General features: G+C 38.9%; 2 protein-coding genes across 3 annotated transcripts; both read right to left on the reverse strand.

Annotated features, from left to right (window-relative positions):
* si:ch211-233m11.1 (NACHT, LRR and PYD domains-containing protein 3) lies at positions 1-27,383 on the reverse strand. Of its 2 annotated transcripts, XM_044372160.1 has the most exons (6): positions 26,742-27,383; positions 24,790-26,608; positions 22,597-22,770; positions 2,006-2,182; positions 1,522-1,695; positions 1-510 (listed from the first exon to the last, which is right to left on the reverse strand). In XM_044372160.1, exons 1-6 carry the CDS (start codon positions 26,839-26,841, stop codon positions 504-506), a joined length of 2,451 nt encoding a protein of 816 aa, XP_044228095.1. In that variant the 5' UTR covers positions 26,842-27,383; the 3' UTR covers positions 1-503. The 2 variants fall into 2 exon arrangements, with proteins under 2 accessions (XP_044228095.1, XP_044228096.1); XM_044372161.1 differs by lacking the exons at positions 1-510; positions 1,522-1,695; positions 2,006-2,182 and adding exons at positions 18,464-20,565; positions 21,607-21,780.
* LOC122996664 (pyrin-like) lies at positions 7,234-13,943 on the reverse strand. The gene is made up of 5 exons (XM_044372266.1): positions 13,809-13,943; positions 10,709-10,778; positions 10,018-10,309; positions 7,518-7,546; positions 7,234-7,322 (listed from the first exon to the last, which is right to left on the reverse strand). The coding sequence occupies exons 3-5, from the start codon at positions 10,295-10,297 to the stop codon at positions 7,299-7,301; spliced, it is 333 nt and encodes a 110-aa protein (XP_044228201.1). The 5' UTR covers positions 10,298-10,309; positions 10,709-10,778; positions 13,809-13,943; the 3' UTR covers positions 7,234-7,298.
* Positions 27,384-27,677: the final 294 nt, after the last annotated feature.

A 27,677-nucleotide genomic window follows, 5' to 3' on the forward strand; every position in this document is an offset into this window, starting at 1 on the left:
AGTTTTGTTCCATAACCTTGGTAAGTTACCTGCCTGGTTACCTGCCTATACACATAATATACCAAATTACTACTGTTTCATGTTTTCAGCTGAGACTGTGAAAAAACTACAACACGTCATCACTATTTCTACTTTGCTGCTCTAACTGTGGTAAAACAGCAATGTCTCAGTAAATTCTCTTCTGCTTCATTAATTAGTTTTAGTCCTCGTTAACTCTCTGTGTGATTCTGAGACGCTTGGTAAATATGGGCCCAGGGTCAGATTCTGACTTATAACACCTGTTTTTAATCTTTTCTGGATCAAACAGCTCATGTATAACACATTTATAAAGTGCTGATTCAACAAAATCCAGAGATAACTGTTCTGTTTGTAGTCAGTTAAGAGACTTAAGTGAAGATGAGAAAATCCAGATCCAGACTCTGGTCTAGATGGATCATCAGGATCCAGCTGATCCTCGCTCAATACACACTCCTGGATGTTCACTCACACTCTGACAGAGATCATCACCATCTGATGAGAGAAGAAGAAACAACAGAGGTCATAAATCAGTGTTTAGTGAGACTGACTTCATCAGCTGTCAGTCAGTGATGCAGCACATCCAGTATAAAGAGCAGCAGGGACTTCAGTCCTGTTCAGACCAGAAGTGGAACAGCTGTGCAGCGTAGCCTGCTTCCTTTCAGCTATCATGTTAACGTGTTGGAGTGAACACACTGAGCTCCAAGCTCACACACCTGCACAGACTTTTGCTATCAAGTCTGTTTACTCTGCAGATTTCACTCAAGTACACAGAAGAAATAAAGTGCTGAGAGTCATGAACACATCATTACTGCAGAAACAGAGACATTCACTCATCAGTTTACTGATGGATTTACTGTTGATACATGTAAACTGTTAGAAAAGTTTAAAACTACAGAGTCTCTGTGGGATTTGAAGATCTTTCCTGCTGTTAAATCATCCCATGACAATCAGTCAGAGCTCTCAGCTAAACACCTGTTGTGATTCCTGGACTTCAGCAGAGGTTCTGGTCTGTATAAAGACCACATGGTTACTAAACGTAATTCTTTAGTGTTGAAATGAGAGAACAAACACTTTCAGCTCAGATTTGATGGTAGGACAGTTTGATGATGAGGACCACTGTCTCTATACATCTTGTAAGGCTGTCAGCTGTAATCCAGCTTTATTTCCTGCAGACATGACCACAACAACAACAGTCATCTTCACATCAACCCGAACACATGATCACAACAATCTTCTGGCTGATCTGATTGGCTGACACTCTCTCTCTCTCTCTCTCTCTCTCTCTCTCTCTCTCTCTCTCTCTCTCTCTCTCTCTCTCTGTGTGTGTGTCTTTCTGTCCAATCCTGAAGCCTGTCACCATTCTCCTCTCACAGCTTCACTGAGGAAAGCAGCCAATGAGAAGGTTAGGGGTTCACCAGGAAATACTGGATCTTTGCTTTGATACTTACTATGTTTAACACAATACTGCTGAAACCAGCATGGACTGACTCCAACTCTACTGACCTCAGAGTCTCCAGTCTACAGTCTGGACTCTCCTTAAGATCAGACAGCAGTTTCACTCCTGATTCCTGCAGCCTGTTTCCACTCAGATCCAGCTCTCTCAGATGGGAGGGGTTGGACTTCAGAGCTGAGGCCAGAGAAGCACAGCTGGTACTTGTCAACCTGCAGCGTCTCAATCTGTATAAAGAATAAATGTAGATAAAAAATACATTTATAAACCAATCAGATTTGTTTGGGTCTGTTAAATGTACACTTCAACATTATTATGTCCTCATCAATGAGCTATCAAATTAGTTTAATCTTTGGGAGTCATTTTTAGTACACTTCATTTTTACTTTACTACTATTTTTACTATTACAGATGCTCAGGTAAATCCTGAAAATTTATGAACCAAACATTTAAAACTTCAGCGAAGGATTTGAATTGAATGAATATATATATATATATATATATATACAATTACTAAGGCTACAGCAAATTAACTGACCCCAGAGACTCCAGTCTACAGTTTGGACTCTCCAGTCCAGCACACAGAAGCTTCACTCCTGAATCTAGCAGGTCACAGTTGTTACTCAGATCCAGCTCTCTCAGATGGGAGGGGTTGGACTTCAGAGCTGAGACCAAAACTTCACAGTGAGTCTCTGTGACCCAACAGCCAGAAAGTCTGTAATGACAGATATATTACAACATACATTACCATGAAAGCATAGTTTATATTTACTTTATGCATTTGATGATTAACATTCCCTATTTTGATTAACATTTTTTCTGGGGCATTTTATTCCTTTAATGGAAGGTGAGAGTTGAGAGATAACAGGAAACAAGAGGAGAGAGAGACAGACCACCGCCGGAATCAAACTGCAGACATTTTGGTTATGTGGCATGCACCTTAACCAGTAGACTACCAGTGCACGCCTAGTTCAGCTAATTGTATCTCACCATGCTTGAATGAATCAATAATTCTCATCACTGCAGATCTGCAGACTTTAAATCTTTGTTTTGCTTTAATTTAGAGGATTTAAAATCAATATGGCCTCATGCTAACAAAGTTAAAGTTGATTAGATTTTAGATTTACTGTCCACTATTTTTAATTTGACTCCAGGATATTTTTACTCGGTTCAACTCAGTGAACAGTTACAGTTGAGAAAGATCATCTCTCTTTGCTACCTGCTGCTCTCAGGTTCACATCCATAAGCAAAATTAAGTGACTGTTGACAAACACAAATCAAACAAATGGCTTCACATTATTAGAGCTGTACATAATTAAATATTGATGTGATTAAATATTTAGATGTGCGTGACAGAAGACTGCATGATGTTTAGGTGTCAACATTCTTTTCTGAGAATCTAAAAAACTGATTCAGCACACAAACACAATTAACAAACCAATAAGGTTGAATTATTTTCAACATGATGTCATCAGAAAGATACTATCAGGGTATCAGCATTAAAATATAACATTGACCTTTAATGTGTATAAGATCTCTCTCACAGTCTGAATTCTACCATTCTGCTCTTATATATTCATCGGACCTCTGTGCATTTCCTGCTACTACTCTGCTCCACACCAACAAGAGAGAAAACACCTGAGAGTTTCTTTCTGTGACCAACAGAATATAAGAAAGACTTAAAAACAAGATGATGTAACACAACGCACAGAGAAGCAGAACAGCAACAGCAACAACAACAACAGATGCATGACTAGCAGCAACAAACAGCAATAACAGCAGGAACAGCTGGTATCATGGACATCATGGGAAGTCTCCCAGCAGTCTAGGCCTATAGCAGCATAGCTAAGGGCTGGTCCAAGGTGAGCTTAGTCAGCCCTAACTATAAGCTTTATCAAAAAGGAAGGAACCAAATCTGGAAGATGGTTCAACAAGAGAGGAGCCTGATAGCTGAAGGCTCTGCCTCCCATATGTCCCAGCAACATACTCAATTTAAATTATATTTAATAATTAATCTTTTTTTTTATAATAATAAAATACTCATCATCATTGTGATGATGATGATGATGATGATGATGATTATTATTATTATTATTAAAGTGTGTGTAAAATCAGGTATTACCTGTATGTCTGATTATATATTATTTGCAAAACCTGTTCATGCAATAACTTTACTGCATTCACTTATTACTATATGTTGTGATAAAATGCTGCTGTAATAAATCCTCAACCACAACCTCTAAAGTACTTCATTTGTTTCACCAGGTTTGACTGACGCCTCCATCACCCGAAGGAAGATAAATAGGAAAAAACCTGTAAAATCCAATAATTAGTAGAAATAAATAGAATAACTGTATTCGTCAACTTAACAGCTATAAACACAACCAACTGAAAAAACATTATTTGCACTCACAACATTTGAAACAAGCTCAAAAACATCTGAGACTAAATATAACTACATTATTTTGGTTATAAACAAGTAGAGAGCTATTTCAACAATAATAAGAATTTTATATTATTTATATTTGAGGAATTAAACTACTATCTACACCGATTTATAATGATAATGTTGGGACTACATGTGGACCACAGTTTACCACATGTTTCAAGACTCCAAGAAACCTGAGCCCTGGGGGTTCGCACCCAGAGTGTGAAGCTCCACCCATGGATCCAGGTTATCAAAACTAGAGATTCCCCTCTTATCTTTCTCTTTTCTCCATGAGCTGCAGCAGAAACAGCTCCTTGCTCTCCCTCTCCTTGGTCTTTCACACCTCCAGCAGCTGCTGGAGCAGCTCTCTGATCTCTTGTGTGGCCTGCTCACAGCAGACACACACAGTCTTCTTTACGGCAGAAGACGCAAGAGCCTGCCTCAGACTCAGAAACTAAGTTTCCTTGTGCCAACAGCTAACACACAAGTCTGCTGGCCAGTTTAACATGTACAGGTGCCGCGAAATGGAGTTAGCTTGCCGCTAACTCTACACAAAGGAGTGACCTGGGCCCTCTGCATGACTGGAGTGCTGTCTCCCCAGCAACGCCTGCATCTTTCAGCTTCAGAGCCAAAGCCTTCTCAGCCTGACTCACCCACGGATTCACCAGCTACAAAGCAGAACGCCACAAAGCATCTCTTCCTTCCTGGACTGGTAACAACTGGGCATAGCCTAGCAACACAGTGAAGCATGGTGCGGCTAAGCAAGAATGTTTAACTCAAACAATGTACTGTACGTGTATTGATTTGGTTAAGGTTATACATTGAACTGTTGTTGTGATGTCCTTGTTGCCTATAGTCAGGTTACTGCATAGCCACACCGCTAGGTTAATGTTAGCATGCTTAACACATGTTACATCCAGTAACTAGGCCTTGCATGCAACTAACCTCATTTTAACCTGGCACCTTTAGCATACACCGATTGGCCTTGAATAGAGAATCACACAGTTTAGAGGTTAAAACCTAGTTTGGCGAACTTTGGTTCAGGCAGCACATGTGGTTCAAGACACCACATGGTCTGGCCTTTTATCTCTGTAGTTCGCTTTATCAGCCAAATTGTCGGCATGCCATGTGCTCAGTCACCAGGTGACTGCAGCCATCTTGCTATTGTCTTCCCTACACACACACACACACACACACACACACACACACACACACACACACACACACACACACATACACTCGTATATAGGTACACTTGGCTAGATACCCTTTTGTTAAATAAATGATTTTGGATATACCTGTTGTCTGTTTTAATGTTGCACAAGAATGAGTTTTGCCAACCCCTGCTCTGTAAAGAACTCCAAATCCTTCAACCTTAACTAGCTATTGATATGGTGATTTTGTTTATAGCTATTAAATTAATTATTAATCAAAGTCCCAAATTCATAGATTAGTACACTTTGAGACTGAATTGGCTATCTTTTTCCCTGAGTCCAGGGTGGCGCCCCGTTATTATTAATTCTTATTAATAATTTTATTGATTTTAATAATTAACAATTATCTTTGATTATCATTAATTATTGCTGATAACCAAACTTGCAGCCAGGCCCAACAATAAATCACATCTGGACTTACCGAGCCTTTCTGCAGTTCCTCACAGCTGGGATCAGTCTCAGTCGCCCCTCCACTGATGTTTTGTACTTCCACGGGTCCAACTCATCCAGAACCTCCTCTGACATCTGCAGCATGTAGGCAAGAGCTGAGCAGTGGATCACAGAGAGTTCCACCTCTGATCTGTTCTCTGACTTCAGGAATTCTTGGATCTCCTGATGTACTGACTGGTCGTTCATCTCCACCAGACAGTGGAAGATGTTGATGCTTCTGTCAGGAGACTTCTCGTACATGTTCATCTTCTTCAGGTTGTTGATGGCTCTCTGGATGATTTCTGGACTGTTCTCTGTCTGACCCAGCAGGCCTCCTAAGAGATTCTGGTTGGACTCCAGACAGAGGCCATGAAGGAAGCGAACAAACAGGTCCAGGTGGCCATTTTTACTGTTGAAAGATTTCTCCATGATGCCCATCAGGAAGCCATCCAGAGATGAGTCACTGTGTTTTTTTCCCAGGAAGTCCTCTAATACCTCTTTGTTGCTGTTGGTGTAACAGTGGTACATGCAGACTGCAGCCAGAAACTCCTGAACACTCAGATGAACAAAGCAGTAGACTGTTTTCTTGAAGATCAGTCTCTCTCTTTTGAAGATCTCTGTACAAACTCCTGATAACACTGAGGCCTCTGTGACATCAAGACCACACTGCTCCAGGTCTTTCTGGTAGAACATGATGTTTCCTTTCTCCAGTTGTTCAAACGCCAGCCTCCCCAGATTCAGAAGAACTTCCCTGTCAGCCTCCGTCAGCTCCTGTGGCCTTGTCCCATATCCCTCATCATACTTGAGCTTCTTCCTCTTTGTCTGAACCAGCAGGAAGAGTGAGTACATGTCAGTCAGGGTCTTGGGCAGCTCTCCTCTCTGGTCTGTCGTCAACATGTGCTCCAGAACTGTGGCAGTGATCCAGCAGAAGACTGGGATGTGACACATGATGTGGAGGCTCCTGGATGTCTTGATGTGTGAGATGATTCTGCTGGACAGCTCTTCATCACTGAATCTCCTCCTGAAGTACTCCTCCTTCTGGGCGTCAGTGAAGCCTCGTACTTCTGTTACCCTGTTAACACATGTACGAGGGATTTGATTGGCTGCTGCAGGTCGAGAAGTTATCCAGATGAGAGCTGAGGGAAGCAAATTACCCTTGATGAGGTTTGTCAACAATACGTTGACTGATGACTTCTGTGTGACATCAGACACGACCTTCCTGTTGTTGAAATCCAGTGAAAGTCTGCTTTCATCCAGGCCGTCAAAGATGAATAAAACTTTCCAGTCATCGAGCTTCTCTGCTGTGACCTTCTGTAATGTTGGATGGAATTCATGGATCAGCATGAGGAGACTGTACTGCTCATCTTTGATCAAGTTCAGCTCCCTAAACGAAAGCAGAATCATCAGACTGACATCTTGGTTTTTCGAGCCCTCTGCCCAGTCCAGAGTGAACTTCTGCACTGAGAAGGTTTTTCCAATGCCAGCAACGCCGTTCGTCAGGACAGCTCTGATAATGTGTTCATGTTGGCTGGGTAAGACTTTAAAGATCTCGTGACACTTGATTGGAGTGTCATGGAGGGACTCTGTCTTGGAAGCTTTCTCAAGCTGCCAAACCTCATGTTGGGTATTAACATCTTCACTCTTTCCCTCTGTGATGTAGAGCTCAGTGTAGATCTTGTTGAGGAGGGTTTCACTCTCTGATTCATCAGTTCCTTCAGTCACATGTTGACATCTCAATCTCAGACTGATCTTATATTTATTTAAAACCTCCTGCAGATCACCATCTGCTGAAAGAGAAGAAAAATATAGATCTGAATATCTATCAGTGTGTTTATATTCACTTACTTAACCAGGTTACTCAGAGAAACCAGGTTGCATAGGTGATCGGGGAACATATTAACATGCACAATAGTAAACTGGTTACTGTAAGTCTGTGAACAGGCAACAAATCAGTGATCATATTTCTCCTCTACACTGACCTTATTATCAAAGCATGTCTTCATTTTATCTATATTAGTGATAGAAAACATGTTAGTCAGAACTGAGTCAGAACTTTTCCTCACAGCATGAATGTGTCTGAATTCAACAAACAGTAAAATGTTAAGTGGTGGAAACCGACTTACTTACACTTCTAGAGGACACTTTGTCAGTTTCAGTTTTAGTTGGACTTTAAATACAAGGATAAATTGCTCTGTGTAAAACTAACTTTCCCTATCTACAGTCTTTTGTTAAGTAAATGTTATGTGTATACATGGCGGAGGATTTGATGTTCTCCAGGAGAAATCTACCTGCTGAAATAATACAAATAAATTGAATTTGCACCGCACTTTTCATTCATAGTGAAACAAAGTTTCTCTGATACAAAATCCCCATTACAGTAACCAGTAACAGTTACTCTGTAGGACCACCCGTCAGAATCATGTCACTGCCCACCTGACAAGAGTTCATTTATTTTTTCCACAGTTAGACCCACAGTCTTTCAATAATCTTATGATGACTCCCCAAATTACCCCCAGTGTGAAACTCTGGGGTACTTCCTCCAGGAAGTACTGTATGTCTCAGAGCCGCCAGTATTTGTTGGTCAGTGGAGGAGATATTACCAGATTTACTGTGGGCATCGGTTCGCTTAGTTATGTCTGAGTCATCATATGATTATTTAGTCTGACTTCATGTGTATCTGTCCTGTTACTTTTGAACCCCTTCGCAATTGCTTGTATGAATTGCAGTTTTGTGCTCCAATATCCATTGTTTAAGAGGTCATTTGGTTTGTCCAATGTATGCTAGACCACAGGGACATAACATGCAAATCACGAGTCGATTTACAGTTTATAAATTCCTTAATAAGAATTTTCCTCCCAGTGTGGGGATGATTGAACAATTTCGTATTTGTTATATTGTTGCAGCAGGCACAGTTACCACATCTATACATGCCAGTTGTAGTCAGCCATGTGGTTTTGTCATGAGTCATATTTTTGTACATGACAATGTTTTTAATTGTAGGTGCTCTCCTGAATGAGAAAAGGCGTGGCGATTTGCCAAAGTCTTTCGAAGATTGTTCTGCTTGAAGCACATGCCAGTGTCTCTTGAGTATCTCTTTTATTTGTGAAGCACAATGATTATATTCAGTAGAAAAACAAGCCTGACTTTGATTTTTTGTTTTTTGTGCATTAGACCAGAGATCAGAGTGAGAGGTGGTATTGGCATGTTGTATGGCTTTCTGAATAGAGTTGGAGGCATAGCCTCTTTCCTTGAACCTAGTAACCATGATGTTTTTTTTGGAGTCATAGTCATCAAGTTCTGAGCAGTTATGTTTGAGTCTCAAAAACTGTCCCACTGGGTTAATATCCTTTCGATGTTTGGGATGATTGCTAGCAGCATGCAATATTTAATTGCGTTCCATGCCTTTTCAATAAATAGAAGCGTGAATGGCTCCAGTTTCATCTTTTCTATGGTTAAATCCCAATAATTGATTTTGCCATCTAGTGTATGTTCTTAATAGTGAATCAACGATGGTCAGTGTTTTGTGAAGTTCCATTTTGTCTGTAATTTGGTCCCTGTATCTAGAACCACAGGATAAGAAAAGTAATCGGTTCCCAAATAATTGGGTCCATTCCCAGCTGTGTATTATCTCTGCCCTTGTATATATATGACTGAATTGAACCTGTATACTTAAAACGCTCTGAAGAAGGCTCTCTGCCAAAACGCGTAAGCGTTTTTCTAATGTGATGTCAGTCAAATAAACAAGTGAAATGTTTGTCAAATATTTTGTCCTCATTGAGAAAGGAAATTTGAGATATGCTACTATATTTTTGGAACATGCCTAATGGATTTTGGGTTTAGCACTTCACTGAGAATCCCACTGAAGTGCAACCTCCTTCTCCAATTTACTTTTTAATCACAGTATTTATGAGATGTATGATGTGCAGTAATGTTGAATTATTTGGTACTGCACAGCAGAAGCATTGTGTGTCCAAGGTAAATTTCCCTCTGGGACAATAAAGTCTTATCGTATCATATCTTATCTTATTTGTAGCCAAGTGTGAAGTGGTTGAGATAAGTCCAAGAGGCTGTAAAAAGTTAAATTATCTCTTTTGGGGCTGAGGTTTCCCCAGTGAGGAGGTTCAAGTATCCTGGGATCTTGCTTCCCAGCAAGGGTAAGACGGAGAGTGAGACTACCAGATGACTTGTTGCAGCGAGCAACAAGGATGAGGCAGGTAGAAAAGGGGAACAGAATTGTTCGTTCATGCTGTGAGTCAGTTGACCAAATTTATTTCAGCTTGTGAATCATTTAAGAATTATTCTTTATCCTGCTACTTTTTCTTTTTGATGAAGGTGGTACCAAAAAGAATGACAAATCAATCTATAACATTATTTTTACATGATTTTTGTTAACACATTAGAATATTGTAACTTTTAGGTCATCTAATAATTTATGAAATGTATGTGACACTGCTTTTCAGATTCCTTCCCCTAACTTACCATTTGGTCCTGAGCAGGAGTTTTGCAAACTCTGCATCAGATCATTCCTGCTGATCTTTTCTAAAACCTTCATGGTCAGCTGCAGAGCTCCAGGATCCTGATGTTTCTGTATCATTAGATCCACTGTGTCCTGCCTTTCTGCATTCTCCAGCTGAAACACTGGGATGCCTTTAAAGCCCTCCAGGATGTCATCCTCCTCCAGGAACCACTTGAACTTCTTAAACTCATCTGCTTTTAATTTTTCCAGAGTATTCAAGAGCTCCCCTTTACGTTTCGCCATTACGGCTCCCTGCTGAAAATAAGAGAAATTTTGAATAGGAAGGACATGTATTCAATTCTCATCAAATAACACTTTATCGGTTTGACTTTTGTACATGTGCATGTTAAATGTAAATCATTTACTGCTTGATAAACAGGTCACATAACTTGGTTATTTTCATAGTTTCACCACTGCAAAACACATGATAATCCACATTATCCACATCTACATCCTCTGTGAGCAAGCAAACAACAAAGTTTTTGCAGCTTCTGTACATTCAAAGTGTGAGTTTTTTGGTGTCTATAATTCATGAGTATATCTCATTTTTATTTTTGCACTTGCAGTGGGCATTGCCATGTTGTTATGAAGTGCTTCCCTCTGCCAGTATTACAGCACATTTAAGGATAAACTTTAAAGGATAAACTTTTTTACCTCACATACCCCTACAGGAGTTCATGAATGGTCAGCTGATAACGTTGGACGCCGAGGGGAGCTGTTTGGCCTGCGAAAACCAGAAGGGAAAATAATAATGATGAGAACATATACTTTATACACTTCAACGTTGTCATTCCTGGTGCTTAAACTGGGAGGTCAGAGGTCAACTGCTGATCATGAGCCAACAGGCATACAGTGTCTTTCTCAAGGACAACTCAAAAGGAAAGATGCTTGTGAGCATTACTTCCTGTACCACCTACTAGTGCTGCTACAGTTGGTGATAAACAGTCATCCTGTTTCCTCTGGTTGAGCTAGATACGGAAACCTGCAAGGCGAGTTTGTTTGTACAACAAATCCCGTACAGAAAGTCAGTTTAAAATGCTTTAACACAATGTATTGAAGTAGAGCACAATGACTGCCTCCTGTTTTCACATTTCCTGGAGTCCACTGGACTTCTTTCTATTAGCTGAACGCCAGGAAAGTAAAACTGTGGCTGCACTTCACAGCAAGTATTTTTGCTCTACAACTGAAATGTCCGTTATCCAGTACAGCATTAGGATGAGGGGCCTGTTAACCAGTACAGCATTAGGATGAGGGGCCCGTTAACCAGTACAGCGTTACGATGAGGGCCTGTTAACCAGTACAGAGTTAGGATGAGGGGCCTGTTAACCAGTACAGAGTTAGGATGAGGGGCCCGTTAAGCAGTACAGCATTAGGATGAGGGGCTTGTTAACCAGTACAGCATTAGGGTGAGGCCCATTAACCAGTACAGCATTAGGATGAGGGGCCTGTTAACCAGTACAGAGTTAGGATGAGGGGCCCGTTAACCAGTACAGCATTAGGATGAGGGGCCTGTTAACCAGTACAGAGTTAGGATGAGGGGCCTGTTAACCAGTACAGAGTTAGGATGAGGGGCCCGTTAACCAGTACAGCATTAGGATGAGGGGCCTGTTAACCAGTACAGAGTTAGGATGAGGGGCCCGTTAACCAGTACAGCATTAGGATGAGGGGCCTGTTAACCATTTCAAGATACAATCACAACAGCGTACTTTTAAATGAACTGCACCATAGCACTTCTTTTGAATCTTTTACTCTGAAGCAGGAGTCATTTGGTATCTCTAAATGGCCTTCTTTGGGAAGATGCCTAAACAAACCATGTAAAATATTAATTTTCTGTGGTATTATTAAATTTGGACTTGGACTAAATAAAGATGCATGCTATTGTTCCGTTGTGTTCTCCAGCTAATAAGTCACAGCTATAGGTCATCTACAAGCATCTGTTTACAAAAATTATTCAGGCAGAAATTAAAAACCTTTTACTTCAGTGTGTTTAGACTTCTATGACTCAATGCTACTAACACTTACAGTGATTCTGACTGTTGGGGAAAAAAGTTCAGTGTTACCTTTGAAAGAGAGCAAAATCATGCATGTACTGCTAATGGTTCAAGAACAGCTTTCTATTTACTTTAGGTATGCTTTGGATGGATGTTTGAGGTTAATTTTACAGGAAGTTAAAGGATTGTTCAAGGGGTAACCAGTACAGCATTACTATATAAAACATTTTCTGTATCATATATTTCTTTGAGTTGCAAAACAGTTTCATTCACATCTACAAGAAGGTTTCTATTTTGCCTTGGGGTGCAGTAACCTACAGTCTGTCTTGCCAAATAAATAAATAAATATATTAATAGCATATTAAATACCCTAATATTGTATAACTTATGAGATATTTTGCCAAGACAACTTAAATAAACTTATATTATACAAAAGTTTTGTTGCTGCAGGCTGCCCGCCTGGCTGCATTAAGTTAACAACAGCAAAGCTATTGTTATATTTTATTGTTGTCATCTATATGCTCAACTTTACATATATTTGTCAATCTGATCAACAAAAGAACCATTAACAACTTTCTTCATTTATTAGAAAGATTTTCTTTTCATGATGTTATTTCCTCCATTAAACTGTTTCTTGCTGACAGACAGACTCTTCCTGACTTTAATTTGATCCATAATAACAGTTAAACACATTTATATTTTATATAATTTATTATCATTTCCATTCAGTCACATGTGAGGCTGAAAATTCCTGAACGTCAGGTTTGATATGAGTTACATCATTTCCATTTGCCCTGAAACATTTAGCCAAATACATATTTTCCAGTGTTCAGAAGACACCCGGATCATATCCTGAGTTATTCAATAATGAATTCACAATCAGAATATCAATAAATATAGACTCAAATAATCGATAAATAGTATAAACACATTCTGTGAGTAGAAATGGTTCCTGTGCGTCTGAGCAGGACACAGTATAAATACAGAATGCAGGTTTTTTATTGAGGTGTTTGTTAAACAGGAAACAGGCTGCAGAGAGGAAACAGCTGCTCTAGCGGTGATAACTTTATTAGTATTAACACAGTGCACATGTGTACAGACACAAACTCCATCAGAAGTTTCTACAGCTGTTAAAGCCGACTGACAGCTGATCCAGCTGTGAGCAGCTGTCGCCGTCATCAGAAACGGACGTCGCTTCACATGACGTTTCAGAGGAGAGGACGTCTCATGTCTCTCAAAACAAATTTTCCCTCTCCTCGCGTCTCTCCTGCATCTCCCGAAGGACTAAGACGCAAGGAAAAGACGCCAGTGAAGGAAACGTGGATGCAATTTCAGAGACTTCAGTTGCACCTATTGTAGTTTCACCATGACAGACTCACGTCAATAACATCCGTAGTCGCATAATTACGTAGCCTCGTGTAACTGCAGTCGATTGTCTTTTCCTAAGTTCTACTTTAAATCTTTTTTTCACCTCGTGACGTTTCCTATCGAGGTCAAGCAAAAGTGATCAGGAAAAGACGGTAGGCGCGACTTTTTTGACCGCAGCCGACATCTGACGAAAATCCAACAAGCAGACTTCAGATAAACATCTGTGTGGTTCTCAACTGACTTCTCTCTATTTTAACTGCAGCAGTGAGTCACGTTACGTCACTGTGATTTTTCTGACACAGTTTAATCAACTAAACAACTAATCAGTAAAATAATCAGCAGGTTGATCAATAATGACAGTAATCATTATTTGCAGCGCTAATATTAACACTCACCCTGCATCAGACTGTTTCCTGCTTCTGCTCTGGTGACTTTCAGGGTTTCTCCTGGATTGCTCTTCCCGCCTTCTTCACTTGAAGTCACGTGTGTGTGTGTGTGTGTGTGTGTTGCAGGTCATCAGTCATTAACAAAGATCTAAAATTACTCTGAACTGTACAAATTAACTCACAGCTCAAAGTGTGAGCAGAGAATTTAATTGAAGAGGTTTCTGATCAGATGTCTGACTGTTAGTTGACTGTTAACCACAGTCACCAACACACACATTTCCTCATTTTACCAAAACAAATTAACTTTTTCATAAATCTGTTTGTATCCACAGATGAATTAAAAACTCCACAAAGAGACTAAACCACCTGACAATGAAATAATAATAATAATAATAATAATAACAACAGTAATGTTTGTTTCACCAATATTCCTCCTCCAGCAACAACAGTCAGACTTAAAGAACGAGTTTACAATTATTCAAGTGTGAAAATACAACACATTGTTAAAGATGAAACCAGTGGTTTCCAACCTTTTTGTCTTTTGACGTCTTACAAAAAGCAGTGTGTAGTCGGGGTCACATTTCACATGTCTATGAGTTGTTAACAGCTCCACCAAATAGTGATTTTTCCCTCTAAACTTCTCACATGCTTTCATTTCAATAAATGTTCAAATGATCCAATATTTCAGCAAAAATCAAAGATTAGAGAAAAAGTCCAAAAACTGAAAACAGATTTGTGTATCAGAACTTTGTTTTTTCTTCTTTCCTCTCCCATTAATCATCTCACCACCCCTCAGATTTATCTGCTGACCCTTTGGAGGGGCCCCACCCCTAGGTTGGGAACCACTGGACTAAACTAGCTAACTGTATATAAAGTAGTGTAAACTAGCTCCACCTCCAGCAGCTACAACAGTAACATGCTGCTCTAACACTGATGCTTCACTATTAATAATCTAATGATGTCATATATAATAATATATCAGTCAGAGGGACCAAACCACTACTTTTACTGCAATACTTTAACTACATCAAGCTCATAATACTTATGTACTTTTACTGCAATACTTTAACTACATCAAGCTCATAATACTTATGTACTTTTACTGCAATACTTTAACTACATCAAGTTCATAATACTTATGTACTTTTACTGCAATACTTTAACTACATCAAGCTCATAATACTTATGTACTTTTACTGCAATACTTTAACTACATCAATCTCATAATACTTATGTTTTTTTACTGCAATACTTTAACTACATCAAGCTCATAATACTTATGTACTTTTACTGCGATACCATGATACAATATTTTATTATTATAAGACCTTAATAAAAAGAATCAGTTGGATGTTCTGCCTCAAACAAACAACTAAATACAAACAATAATTATTTTATTTTGTTTCCCAAAAACAAATTCAGGAAAAGAGTCCACTGGTTAAAAGAGAGAATTTATATTTATTTTGTCTTTATTTATCTCATTTTATTTTTGATTGTGTTTTTAAATGTTCTGCTGCATTTTTTCACTTTATGTAAAGATCTTTGAATATTTTCTGTATTTAACAGGTGTCAAAGTGTCACTTTAAACAGCTTAAAATCATTATTTACTGTTTTATTAATTAAAACATGAAACTTCACATAAGAAACATGAGAATCTGAGTTTGTTGACAAACAGGTGAGAACAGGATATTAAAAATAATAATGAATGTTTAATAAATAAAATCATAACATCAGTATCCTGCTCTGCTGGCTGCTGCCCCCTGCAGGTCAGTACAGGAGCTGCAGCAGTGTTATATTTATATTTATTTATTAACTTCATATTTAAATGTGTTTTATGTTAAAGATGAAATATAAACTGAATCATCAGACAAATAACTGAAGTTCACACGTAATAACAAACACACATGTAGATCTGAAACTGCAGAATAAATCAGACATTGAACATAAAATTAAATGAAGTTGCTGGATTTCGTGCTGGTTGAACCTGCTGGAAGCAGATCAGTTTGTTTGTTTGTCTGACTGATGACATTAATAATCATGTTAATACCTTCAGATCAGATCAGCTCCGACCATCACAGATACCATCGTCTATTTACACTTTAAATGATCACCAGAACACATTTCTATCAGTCTGGTACAAAGAACATTTAAATCACGGAAGAGCTGAACTGAGTGTTGACAAATATTTATGTAAAGAAAAGATGTTTATTAGGTTGGTGGAATACGTGGCAGCATAAAGATATTTATATTTATATATATCATATATCTTGTCATTATTCCTTTTTATATCTAATTTAAAGCACTTTGAACTGTCTTGTTGTTGACAGTTCAAGAAAAACATGTTTCAGTGTTCATTTGGGCTCCTGACTGTTGCTTTAAGACACACTTGAAAAACTGTGAACCCATCCTTTAATATATTAATTTTACATTTTAACTTTTAGAAAGAGATAAAATGATCTGAGCTGTAAATCCTCCCTCTTCACAGTCTGACTTGTAATAAATATGCAGTTATATTTTACTTTACGGAACAAATCAAATATAAATATAATTTTTGTTAAGAAACATGTTGATCAGTGACAGAGCCAGGCTAGCAGTTTCCCTCTGCTTCCAGTCTTTATGCTAAGCTAGGCTAATTAACTTCTTACTCTATTTCTCCAAAATGTTGAACTGTCCCTTTAGTCTCAGATCATTTCACAGACTCTGGATCTGATTGGATGATCTTTTTCCTTCAGTTTGTTGTTGCTGATCCAGTTCTCTGACATCTGATCTGCTTCTTCTTCTCTCACATTAATATCTATAACTGTTGTTTTCATACTTTAATCTGATTGGAGGATAATTCCCATTTTGAATGATAATTGAGGCTCTTCTCTGTAATCCAGCTGCCTGCGTCTTTAAGCTCAGATTGTTTTTCATCCTGTTTTGCAGCAGTGACACTCGTGTGTTTTCCTGCAGACCAGAGGTCAGATTAAAGGATGTGTCCGTCATTAAATCCACCTTTGTGTTTGTACAAGAGAATTAATCACCTGCAACCTGCACATATATGGACTGTGGAAATTAGAGAAACACCTGTATGCTGGATTTTGGAGTAAACATAAATTAATACAGGGTTTTATTGTATTTTAGATATTGAGTGTGTGGTCTCATCAGTCATGAATGTGTCTATATACAGTAGATGCTTAACAAATACAAAGCGATGAGCTCCGGTGTCCCTGTGTCTCCACTAGTCCAATCAGTGTAGTCCATCCTGAAGGAGACGGGGAGCCAGTGCAATGAAAACAGAACTGATCTTATATGTTGTTGTTTTCACTCTCATCAGGATCCTGGCAGCTCTGCTCTGAATGTTCTGGAACTTCTGGATGCTCCTGCCAGGATCCCTGTGAAGAGCACAGAGCAGTAGTCCAGTCTGGAGGAGATAAAGACACAAACAAGTTTCTCTGCATCTGGTAGGGTTAGAGAGGGCCAGAGTTTACAGATGTTCTTGAGATGGTGGAAAGAGGTTTTACATAGATGTCTTATATGATCATCAAAGGTCAGCTGAGGGTCAAACCTAACACCCAGATTAGTGACTGAGGAGGAAAGGGAGATGTGCTGGCCGTCAAAGGTGAGATGAGGTTTGGGGGATGACTGAATCTGGTGTGGAGCACCAATAAGTAGAGCTTCAGTTTTGCTGCTGTTTAACTGGAGGAAATTGGTGCTCATTAGCAACAGAACTTTCTGACCCAAACAGCTGATCTGCAGCATAATACAGTGTACAGCATGCGTAGGAATACAGAAGTTCTACAGTTGAGAAAATGTAGTGCCAAAGGAAAGGGCTGTCTGACGGCAAGGTAAAGTGGTGAAAATATTCTAAATATAGCATTCACTTAAACTGATATTGATTTTTTTAGGTGGCTAAAATATGTTTTGCTGCTGGACTCCTCCACAGCTGGCCATTGCTTAGCTTCTGTGTCGGTACTCCTGCCTGCTTCTCCAAACTGGGAGTGGGCTGACCCAAATCTACTGCAGGTAATGCACTGACTATGGATAAGCACCTCATACAACCCCACTTCAAAAGATGTGAACTATCCCTTTAAAGAATAAAGAAAACACAGACAATCTAAAGTTAGTAAATTTCCTGGAAAGAACCAAGTACTTTATCACTAAGTTATAGGTCAAATAAAGACAGTGTTCAGTTGGTTCACTTCCAATGAATGAATTCCAGTTGCTAAGCTAGCATACGCTAAAGTCTTTTAGTCAGTTCACAGCAGGTCAGACAAACATGCAAACAGGTTTCATCTACAGAAAAACATACAATTCAACTTATATGCGAATAAAGTTTCCAATAATAAATGACTGATGAATAAATATGAACTCAGGTGGAAATGGAAATCTATAAATAGACCAAATTACACAGACAATTCTTTCCTGGAAACTTTGAAGAAATTAATAAGAAATTATAAGAATAATGGAGCTTTAAAATAAAACATGACCAAAAACTCAGATGGCGTCCTGGTGGTCCAGTGGTTCGACAAAAACATCTAACAGATCCACAGAAACAAAACAAAGAACACAGATTCAATCAAATGTGGATCATTCATACACAAAGACAGAAAAAATAACTACAATGAAAATAGATGTTATACATGAAGCTGAAGCTTGACACAGAATAAAAACACTGCAAGTTCATTTATTTCCACAGATGTTTATTAGAATTTGGTCTTTGTTTCCCACCATCATCATCCCACCACCCTCCCTTCACAAGTCTATAAAACTTCTCAAAACCAACGTTACACAATGTTTTACACAAAACTAACACACACATACAGGAAGAAAATAAACCAGTAAAACACACATTAGATTCACATTTAAGATGTACAGCATATAAAACAAAAATAATCAGTAGATCAGTGGATAAAATGAGTTTGAAGTTGTGATTTAAAGGAAGATAATGACTTATAAGACTGAGCTCCTCAAACAGGTTGATCCAGAGCCCTGACACCAAAGACCAGGACCCATATTTATCTGTGCTGATAATTAGCACTAATTCATTTCCCATCACTCAGTGTCAACTTATAGAAAAACAAGCTGCATTCATGCAAATTGTGGCTTTATTGATTTAATGATTCATTAGTTTTAAACTGCTGATGGCAGAGATATATTTCAAAAGATTAGCTGACCAGTGTTTACTTACAGCTTGATGCGAATGACTTGTTAAATATCATTATGAGATATAAACTATTCATGACATCATATGGTTGCATATAAAAGCTAGATACCTTTAATATTTACACACAGAGCAACTCTGAAATGTCATCTGGAGCCATGAAGAGCCTTTAAAAGTAATCAATCAAATCTTTACAATCAATCCTAAAACAAACAGGTAACCAGTGAAGTGATGATAGAAATGGAGTAATATGATCTCTTTTCCTGCTTTTAGTTCAAAGTCTGACAGCAGCAGTGTTCTGTGCTGGTTTTATAGATATTATTTGAATATGTTTTAATGGTGAAAACAGGACTGGACCAGCTGCTGATATGATCATCAAAACTTAGACTGGAATCAAAAAATACAAAGTTTTTCACCACAGAACCAAGATATGATTTGACCTGCATGCAGGTTTTTTGGATCAATGATAAATTCTTTCTGAATTTAACTGAATGATATTTGTGGACATGCAATCTGTCACATCTGTCACATCTGGGCCTGTATTTATCAAGGGTCTCAGAGCAGGAAATCACTGGTAACTGGCCAAAAATGATCAGAGTGACGTATCTCTGGTTCTACTTTTAGGAGAAAAATCCTTTTATCAACTTTCCAATCTTGGTAAATGATGATCATGTCAGCTGCATAATGAAGGATATCTCAACTTCATTACAACAGCTCAAATATTTTATAGGCTTATTTTTTATTGAGGCTCCTTCAAATAACAGCAGAGCTACAGCCTGATATTTGAGAGAGGAGGATGCATCTGAACAATATATGTTTCTATTGTTACGCTGTATTTACCTTCATGTAGAGAACACAAGTTAACTTGGGGTGTAGTTGAAAGAGGAATTGGACAGTGGAAGAGAAGATGTTCTTCATGGAGAGGGTTTACAACATGTGTCTGTGCAATATGTGCAAGATGCAGCAGTATTACAGGCTGTGAAACCATGTGGCTGAACCAAGATCATTTCACACAGCTGAGTCTAATTACCTGTTATCTTCACTAACATATAGGCTACATTTATCACTCAGGCTTTCTTTACAGTCTGTAAATATCATCTTATCATGAATTTTAGCAGCATAGTTTTGTTCCATAACCTTGGTAAGTTACCTGCTTGGTTACCTGCCTATACACATAATATACCAAATTACCACTGTTTAATATTTCCAGCTGAGACTGTGAGAAAACAGCGACGTCTCACTCTCTCCCAGGAGTAATCCTTCTCTTGCTGATAGTCACAGTAAATTCTCTTCTGCTTCATTAATTAGTTTTAGTCCTTGTTAACTCTCAGTGTGATTCTGAGACGCTTGATAAATATGGGCCCAGGGTCAGAGTCTGACTTATAACACCTTTTTTTATCTTTTCTGCATCAAACAGCTCATGTATAACACATCTGTAAAGTGCTGATTCAACAAAATCCAGAGATAACTGTTCAGTTTGTAGTCAGTTAAGAGACTTAAGTGAAGATGACAAAATCCAGATCCAGACTCTGGTCCAGATGGATCATCGGGATACAGCTGATACTCTCTCAACACACACTACTGGATGTTCAGTCACACTCTTACGGAGTCCAGTGCCCCCAGCTGATGAGAGAAGAAGAAACAACAGAGGTCATAAATCAGTGTTTAGTGAGACTCACTTCATCAACTGTCAGTCAGTGATGCAGTACATCCAGTAAAAAGAGCAGGAGGGACTTCAGTCCTGTTCAGACCAGAAGTGGAACAGCTGTGCAGCGTAGCCAGCTTCCTTTCAGCTCTCATGTTAATGTGTTGGAGTGAACACACTGAGCTCCAAGCTCACACACCTGCACAGACTTTTGCTATCAAGTCTGTTTACTCTGCAGATATCAATCAAGTACACAGAGGAAATAAAGTGCTGAGAGTCATGAACACATCATTACTGCAGAAACAGAGACATTCACTCATCAGTTTACTGATGGATTTATTGTTGATACATGTGAACTGTTAGAAAAGTTTAAAGCTACAGAGTCTCTGTGGGATTTGAAGATCTTTCCTGCTGTTAAATCATCACATGACAATCAGTCAGAGCTCTCAGCTAAACACCTGCTGTGATTCCTGGACTTCAGCAGAGGTTCTGGTCTGTATAAAGACCACATGGTTACTAAACCGTAATAATGCTTCTGTGAAATCAGAGCCAGTGATTTGCAGGCTGCAGTCAGACTGATCTTAGAGCTCTGACAAAGATGAACTGATCAATTCTTTAGTGTTGAAATGTGAGAACAAACACTTTCAGATCAGATTTGATGGTAGGACAGTTTGATGATGAGGACCACTGTCTCCATTCATCTTGTAAGGCTGTCAGCTGTAATCCAGCTTTATTTCCTGCAGACATGAACACAACAACAACAGTCGTCTTCACATCAACTCAAACACATGATCACAACAAGCTTCTGGCTGATCTGATTGACTGACTGTTCTCTCTCTCTGTCTTTCTGTCCAATCCTGAAGCCTGTCACCCTCCTCCTCTCACAGCTTCACTGAGGAAAGCAGCCACTGAGAAGGTTGAAGGTTCACCAGGAAATACTGGATCTTTGCTTTGATATTAACTGTGTTTAATACAATACTGCTGAAACCATCACGGACTGACTCCAACTCTCTACTGACCTCAGAGTCTGCAATCTGTAGTGTCGACTCTCTTTAAGATCATACAGCAGTTTCACTACTGAATCTTGCAGGAAGTTTCCTGTCAGATCCAGCTCTCTCAGATGGGAGGGGTTGGACTTCAGAGCTGAGGCCAAAGAATCACAGCTGATCTTTGATAATCCGCAGTGACTCAATCTGAATGAGGAATAAAGGATGTGAATTAAGTAATTTACAATGTAATCAGATGTGTTTTTAATGTGTAATTCAACATTAGTATGTCCTCATGAGTGAGTTTTTCCCTAAAATAAGCAGAGTGACTTTGTCATTGTGTTATTGTGGTTCATCATAATGTCAGCTTTCTACAGACATCATTCAAATGTCACCATAACATTTAGATACATATTCATGTCAACGCTGATTCATAAAATGCTGCTGAGCTCAGTCAAGTCTGTAATTAGAGGATCAATATGAAATTAGACATGCTGGACTAAAAACCTGTTCATTATTTATTACATGACCTCCTTCCTGTATTTGGTAGTTTAGTAGGTGGCAGTAATCATTCCTCTTGTCCATACTGACTGTGAAGTGGTCTCTTCCTAACACAGCTACACTGTAGGAAATGAGTTCATTAGTTCAGCTGAAGCTAATATGAAGCTTTGACAGTCTGGTAGATGCCCACTTGATTTGTCTGACTCAAAGTTACAGACGATTTAGTACAAAATTCCCTCTTTGAGTTACAATCCCTCCACTGCAGCTCAGCAAGGAAACACTAAAGCAACACAAAGACACTTACTTGATATGTGTAACTCAGACTGCTGATGCCTCATATTAGTTGAAACTTTGGAAGTAATCTTATACAGAACAAGACTGTTGATTTTGATTTCCTGAAAACATTTAAATTCTACAGATTTGTGCTCAGACAAATCCTGAAAATGTATGAACCAGACATTTGAAACTTCAGTGAAGGATTTGAATTGAACATATAGAAAAAACTATAAAACTAGAACTGACCTCAGAGTTTCCAGTTTACAGTTTGGACTCTTCAGTCCAGCACACAGAAGCTCCACTGCTGAATCCTGCAGGTCATTGCTACTCAAATCCAGCTCTCTCAGATGGGAGGGGTTGGACTTCAGAGCTGAGACCACAACTTTACAGTGAGTCTCTGAGAGTCCACAGCGATAAAGTCTGTAATGACACATATATTACAAAATATGATATCATGAAAGAGGGCACTTTATATATAATGCATGCATTTGATGACGAAACAGTTTGACATTTCTTATTTTGATTAACATTTACGCTTCACATCAGTGGTTCAGGTAATCTTTTTAAATTTTCTTAAAATATTTTTTTCTGGGGCATTTTATTCCTTCAATAGAAAGCGACAGTTGAGACAAAACAGGAACCAAGACGAGAGAGAGAGATTGTGGCTATATGACGTGCATCTTAACCAGTAGGCTACCAGAGCACTCCTAGTTCAGCTAATCGTATCTCACTGTGCTTGAATGAAACAATAATTGTCATGACTCTCTCTCAAACCTGCAGACTTTTAATCTTTGTTTTGCTTTAATTTTGCAGATGAAGGGAGAGAAAATGGAGTTACATTGAGGCTTCCATAATGTGTACAGTCTGTCTGTGTGATCTGATCCCATGTCTGTCTCCACAAACTTAGCATGAGGCCATCTTGATCTGAAAACCATTTTTACTGTCCACTGTTTTTAATTTAACTCCAGGATATTTTTACTAAGTTCAACTCAGTGAACAGTTACATTTGAGAAAGATCACCTCTCTTTACTACCTGCTGCTGTCAGGTTCACATCCATAAGCAGGAAAATTTAGTGACTGTTGACAAACACAAATGAAACAAATGGCTTGACAATATTAGACCTGTACATAATTAAATGTGAATGTAATTAAATATTTAGATGTGCATGACAGATGACTGCATGATGTTTAGTTGTCAACATTCTTTTCTGAGAATCTGAAACACCAATTCAGCACAAAAACACAATTAACAAACCAATCACGTTGAATTAGATTCAACATAATGTCATCAGAAAGATGTTATCAGGGTATCAGCATTAAAATATGACATTGACCTTTAATGTGTATAAAATCTCTTTTAACAGTCTGAATTCTATCATTCGGCTCTTATATATTCATCAGACCTCTGTGCATTCCCTGCTACTACTCTTCTCTATACCAACAAGAGAGAAAACACCTGAGAGTTTCTTTCTATGACCAACAGAATATAAGAATGACTTAAAAATAAGACTATGTAACAGGACTTCCATCTTTAAAATAAAAAGTTGAATTCATGAGAAATAAAAGGCACCATTGCTCAGTTCAACACACTCAGGGGTTTTGTCTCATATGACCAGTAGTTTATGGAGGCTAATGTTGGTTGATGTTAGCAAACTTTACATATTGTTGTATAAGTGACATTACTGAATCAGTTTGCTGATTTGATGACTATTCTCTACTTGTGCTTCCAAATCACTATGTCACAACAACATAGTCAATTTAAATTATATTTAATAATTAACAATTATTATTATTATCATAATCCTTCATTTACACAACACGTTTTAAAAATAAATATACAAAGTGCTGTAAAAGCATGAAAACTGTTTACAGGGTTGTTATAAAATAGAATAAATACAGTTCAATTCAGAAACATATAAAAATGATTCCGATTATTTTCAACTCTAAAGCGTGTGTAAAATCAAGTATTACCTGTATGTCTGATTATACATTATTTTAAGAACCTGCTCATGTAATAATAACTTTACTGTGTTTACTGATAACTGTAAAATAATGATATATGTTGTGATAAAATGCTGCTGTAATAAAACCTCAACTACAGCCTCTAAAGTCCTTCATTTGTTTTACCATGTTTGAAAGATGCCTCCATCACCCAAAGGAAGATAAATCAAAGAAGAAACTGTAAAATCAAATAATTACTAGAAATAAATAGAATAACTGTGTTTAATAATTTAAGAGCTATAAAAACAACCAACTGAAAAATCAACATTTGAAACAAGTCAAGAACATCTATGACTAAATATAATTGGCATATTATTTGAGCTATAAAAAAAAGTAGAGCACTATTTTAACACTAATAAGAATTGTATATTATTTATATTTGAAGAACTAAACTATTGATCTACAGTGATCTATAATGTTAATCACATCTGGACTTACCGAGCCTTTCTGCAGTTCCTCACAGCTGGGATCAGTCTCGGTCGTCCCTCCAGTGATGTGTTGTACTTCTCCAGGTCCAACTCATCCAGAACCTCCTCTGACATCTGCAGCATGTAGGCCAGAGCTGAGCAGTGGATCTCAGAGAGTTTCTTCTTTGATCTGTTCTCTGACTTTAGGAACTCTTGGATCTCCTGATGTACTGAGTGGTCGTTCATCTCCATCAGACAGTGGAAGATGTTGATGCTTCTCTCAGGAGAGATTCTGTAGGTGCTCTTCTCCCTCAGGTTGTGGATGACTCTCTGGATGATTTCTGGACTGTTCTCTGTCGGACCCAGCAGGCCTAAGAGACTCTGGTTGGACTCCAGAGAAAGGCCATGAAGGAAGCGAACAAACAGGTCCAGGTGGCCATTTTCACTTCTGAGAGATTTCTCCATGGCGCCCATCAGGAAGACATCCAGAGATGAGTAACTATTATCTTTTCCCAGGAAATCCTCCAGTACCTTTGTGTTCCTGCTGGTGTAACAGTGGTACATGTAGACTGCGGCCAGAAACTCCTGAACACTCAGATGAACAAAGCAGTAGACTATTTTGTGGGAGATCACACTCTCTCTTTTGAAGATCTGTGTACAAACTCCTGAGCACACCGAGGCCTCTGTGACATCAAGACCACACTGCTCCAGGTCTTCTTGGTAGAACATGATGTTTCCTTTCTCCAGATGTTCAAACGCCAGCCTCCCCAGCTTCAAAAGAACTTCCCTGTCAGCCTCTGCCAGCTCCTGTGGACTTGTCTCATGTCCCTCATCATACTTGTTCTTCTTCCTCTTTGTCTGAACCAGCAGGAAGTGTGAGTACATGTCAGTCAGGGTCTTGGGCAGCTCTCCTCTCTGGTCTTTACTCAACATGTGCTCCAGAACTGTAGCAGTGATCCAGCAGAAGACTGGGATGAGACACATGATGTGGAGGCTCCTAGATGTCTTGATGTGTGAGATGGTTCTGCTGGACAGCTCTTCATCACTGAATCTCCTCCTGAAGTACTCCTCCTTCTGGGCGTCAGTGAAGCCTCGTACTTCTGTTACCCTGTCAACACATGTAGGAGGGATCTGATTGGCTGCTGCAGGTCGAGAAGTTATCCAGATGAGAGCCGAGGGAAGTAGATTCCCCTCGATGAGGTTTTTCAACAGCACGTTGACTGATGACTTCTGTGTGACATCAAGCACGACCTCCATGTTTTTGAAATCCAGTGAAAGTCTGCTTTCATCCAGGCCGTCAAAGATGAACAAAACTTTCCAGTCATCGAGCTTTTCTGCTGTGACCTCCTGTAATGTTGGATGGAAAACATGGATCAGCGTGAGGAGACTGTACTGCTCATCTTTGATCAAGTTCAGCTCCCTGAACGAAAGCAGAATCACCAGACTGACATCTTGGTTTTTCGAGCCCTCTGCCCAGTCCAGAGTGAACTTCTGCACTGAGAAGGTTTTTCCAACGCCAGCAACACCATTCGTCAGGACAACTCTGATGTGTTTGCGTTTGTGTTTGCGTTTGCGTTTGCGTTTCTTTTTGACAGGTAAGACTTTAAAGATGTCATGACACGTGATTGGAGTGTCACAGAGGGTCTTCATCTTGGAAGCTGTTTCAAGCTGCCTCACCTCATGCTGGGTATTAACGTCTTCACTCTGTCCCTCTGTGATGTAGAGCTCAGTGTAGATCCTGTTGAAGAGGGTTTTACTTCTTGCTTCATCAGTTCCTTCAGTCACATGTTGACATTTCCTTATCAGACTGATCTTATGTTCATCTAAAACCTCCTGCAGACCACTTTCTGCTGAAAGAGTAGAAAAAAAGTATAATTAAAAACAAATATGTCTGACTGTGTTAATTTTCAGTAGGATAGAGGAGGTAGATTCCTGTCCTGTTTTCAGAGATGATGACATCAGCAGACAGATCGTCAGTCTTACTTTGTACAATGCTGGTCTGACTGTCTGTCTGCAGTCCAGGTCTTTTCCCGGATAACCTCTTCCTCTCTCTGTGGACATGAGCACATTCTTTATGACGCATGACATTCGTGGAGGCAGTTGATGCAGCTGTTTCCCTACATAAACAGTCCAGACTGTCAGTATTTGGACAGTTACACAGTTTTTCTTCTTCAGTTTCTGGGCTTCAGCACATTTAATTTAAAATAAAATAATGTATATGACAATTACAAGGGTTCAAATGTAATTAGACAGACACAACAATGTGCCAGCAAAGGCAGAGAAGAAGAAGAAGAGTGCAAATTAGTAAAAATGGATTTAAACACTGCAGGATTAAAATACTAGCTTCAAAAATTGTCTTTGCAAATGTTTCATGAGGAGGGAAATGGATTCAACACATTTGTTAGACCACAAGGATTCACACAATATCAACAAAGTCAATGTAAACATGACTTTTGTGTGTTAACAAGAAAACTCCACAGGGCTCCTTTAAGCTACTATGAGACATTAAAAGTCAGGAAAAATAAGCAGGAGGCAACTGAGCAAAACAGGAAAGTTCACTTGTGAAAAATAACAGACTGCTGCTCTTTTGTCTTGTGTTGTGGTGCTGAACAGAGAGCTCTGCTAAATATCTTCATAAAGCATCTTTTCATTTGTGTTTCTCTCTCTCACTGTTTCTGCTATAATCTCTCTCCCTCTGTGTCAGTGTGATACAACAGTTTTACAGATTTGACTTTTCCCAAACATTAAATGTCAGACTCAGTTTCCTCTGCTGCAGTGGTCAGTCTGCAGTGATAAATCAGCTGCAGCAGGCTGTTTGTATACATTTCCATTACTTCCTCCCATATTTTGTGTCTTTCAACAGGAACACGTTAAAACACATTCTGTATTGCAGGAGACCAAACACTCAATATTTCCTTC

The sequence above is a fragment of the Thunnus albacares genome, chromosome 14, assembly GCF_914725855.1.
Source record: "Thunnus albacares chromosome 14, fThuAlb1.1, whole genome shotgun sequence".
Classification (NCBI taxonomy): Eukaryota; Metazoa; Chordata; class Actinopteri; order Scombriformes; family Scombridae; genus Thunnus; species Thunnus albacares.

What these genes read in the sequence shown, in the direction of transcription:
- LOC122996664 (XM_044372266.1), bottom strand. Translation starts at nt 10,297, where the DNA reads ATGGCGAAACGTAAAGGGGAGCTCTTGAATACTCTGGAAAAATTAAAA. An exon ending in CTCCTGCTCAGGACCAAATG is followed by an intron (nt 7,547 to 10,017) that starts GTAAGTTAGGGG and finishes TCACTAATATAG; the next exon opens with ATAAAATGAAGACATGCTTT. An exon ending in AGACATGCTTTGATAATAAG is followed by an intron (nt 7,323 to 7,517) that starts GTCAGTGTAGAG and finishes CTCTTTCAGCAG; the next exon opens with ATGGTGATCTGCAGGAGGTT.
- si:ch211-233m11.1 (XM_044372160.1), bottom strand. Translation starts at nt 26,841, where the DNA reads ATGCGTCATAAAGAATGTGCTCATGTCCACAGAGAGAGGAAGAGGTTA. An exon ending in TCAGACCAGCATTGTACAAA is followed by an intron (nt 26,609 to 26,741) that starts GTAAGACTGACG and finishes CTACTCTTTCAG; the next exon opens with CAGAAAGTGGTCTGCAGGAG. An exon ending in TGTAAACTGGAAACTCTGAG is followed by an intron (nt 2,183 to 22,596) that starts GTCAGTTCTAGT and finishes CTGTCATTACAG; the next exon opens with ACTTTCTGGCTGTTGGGTCA.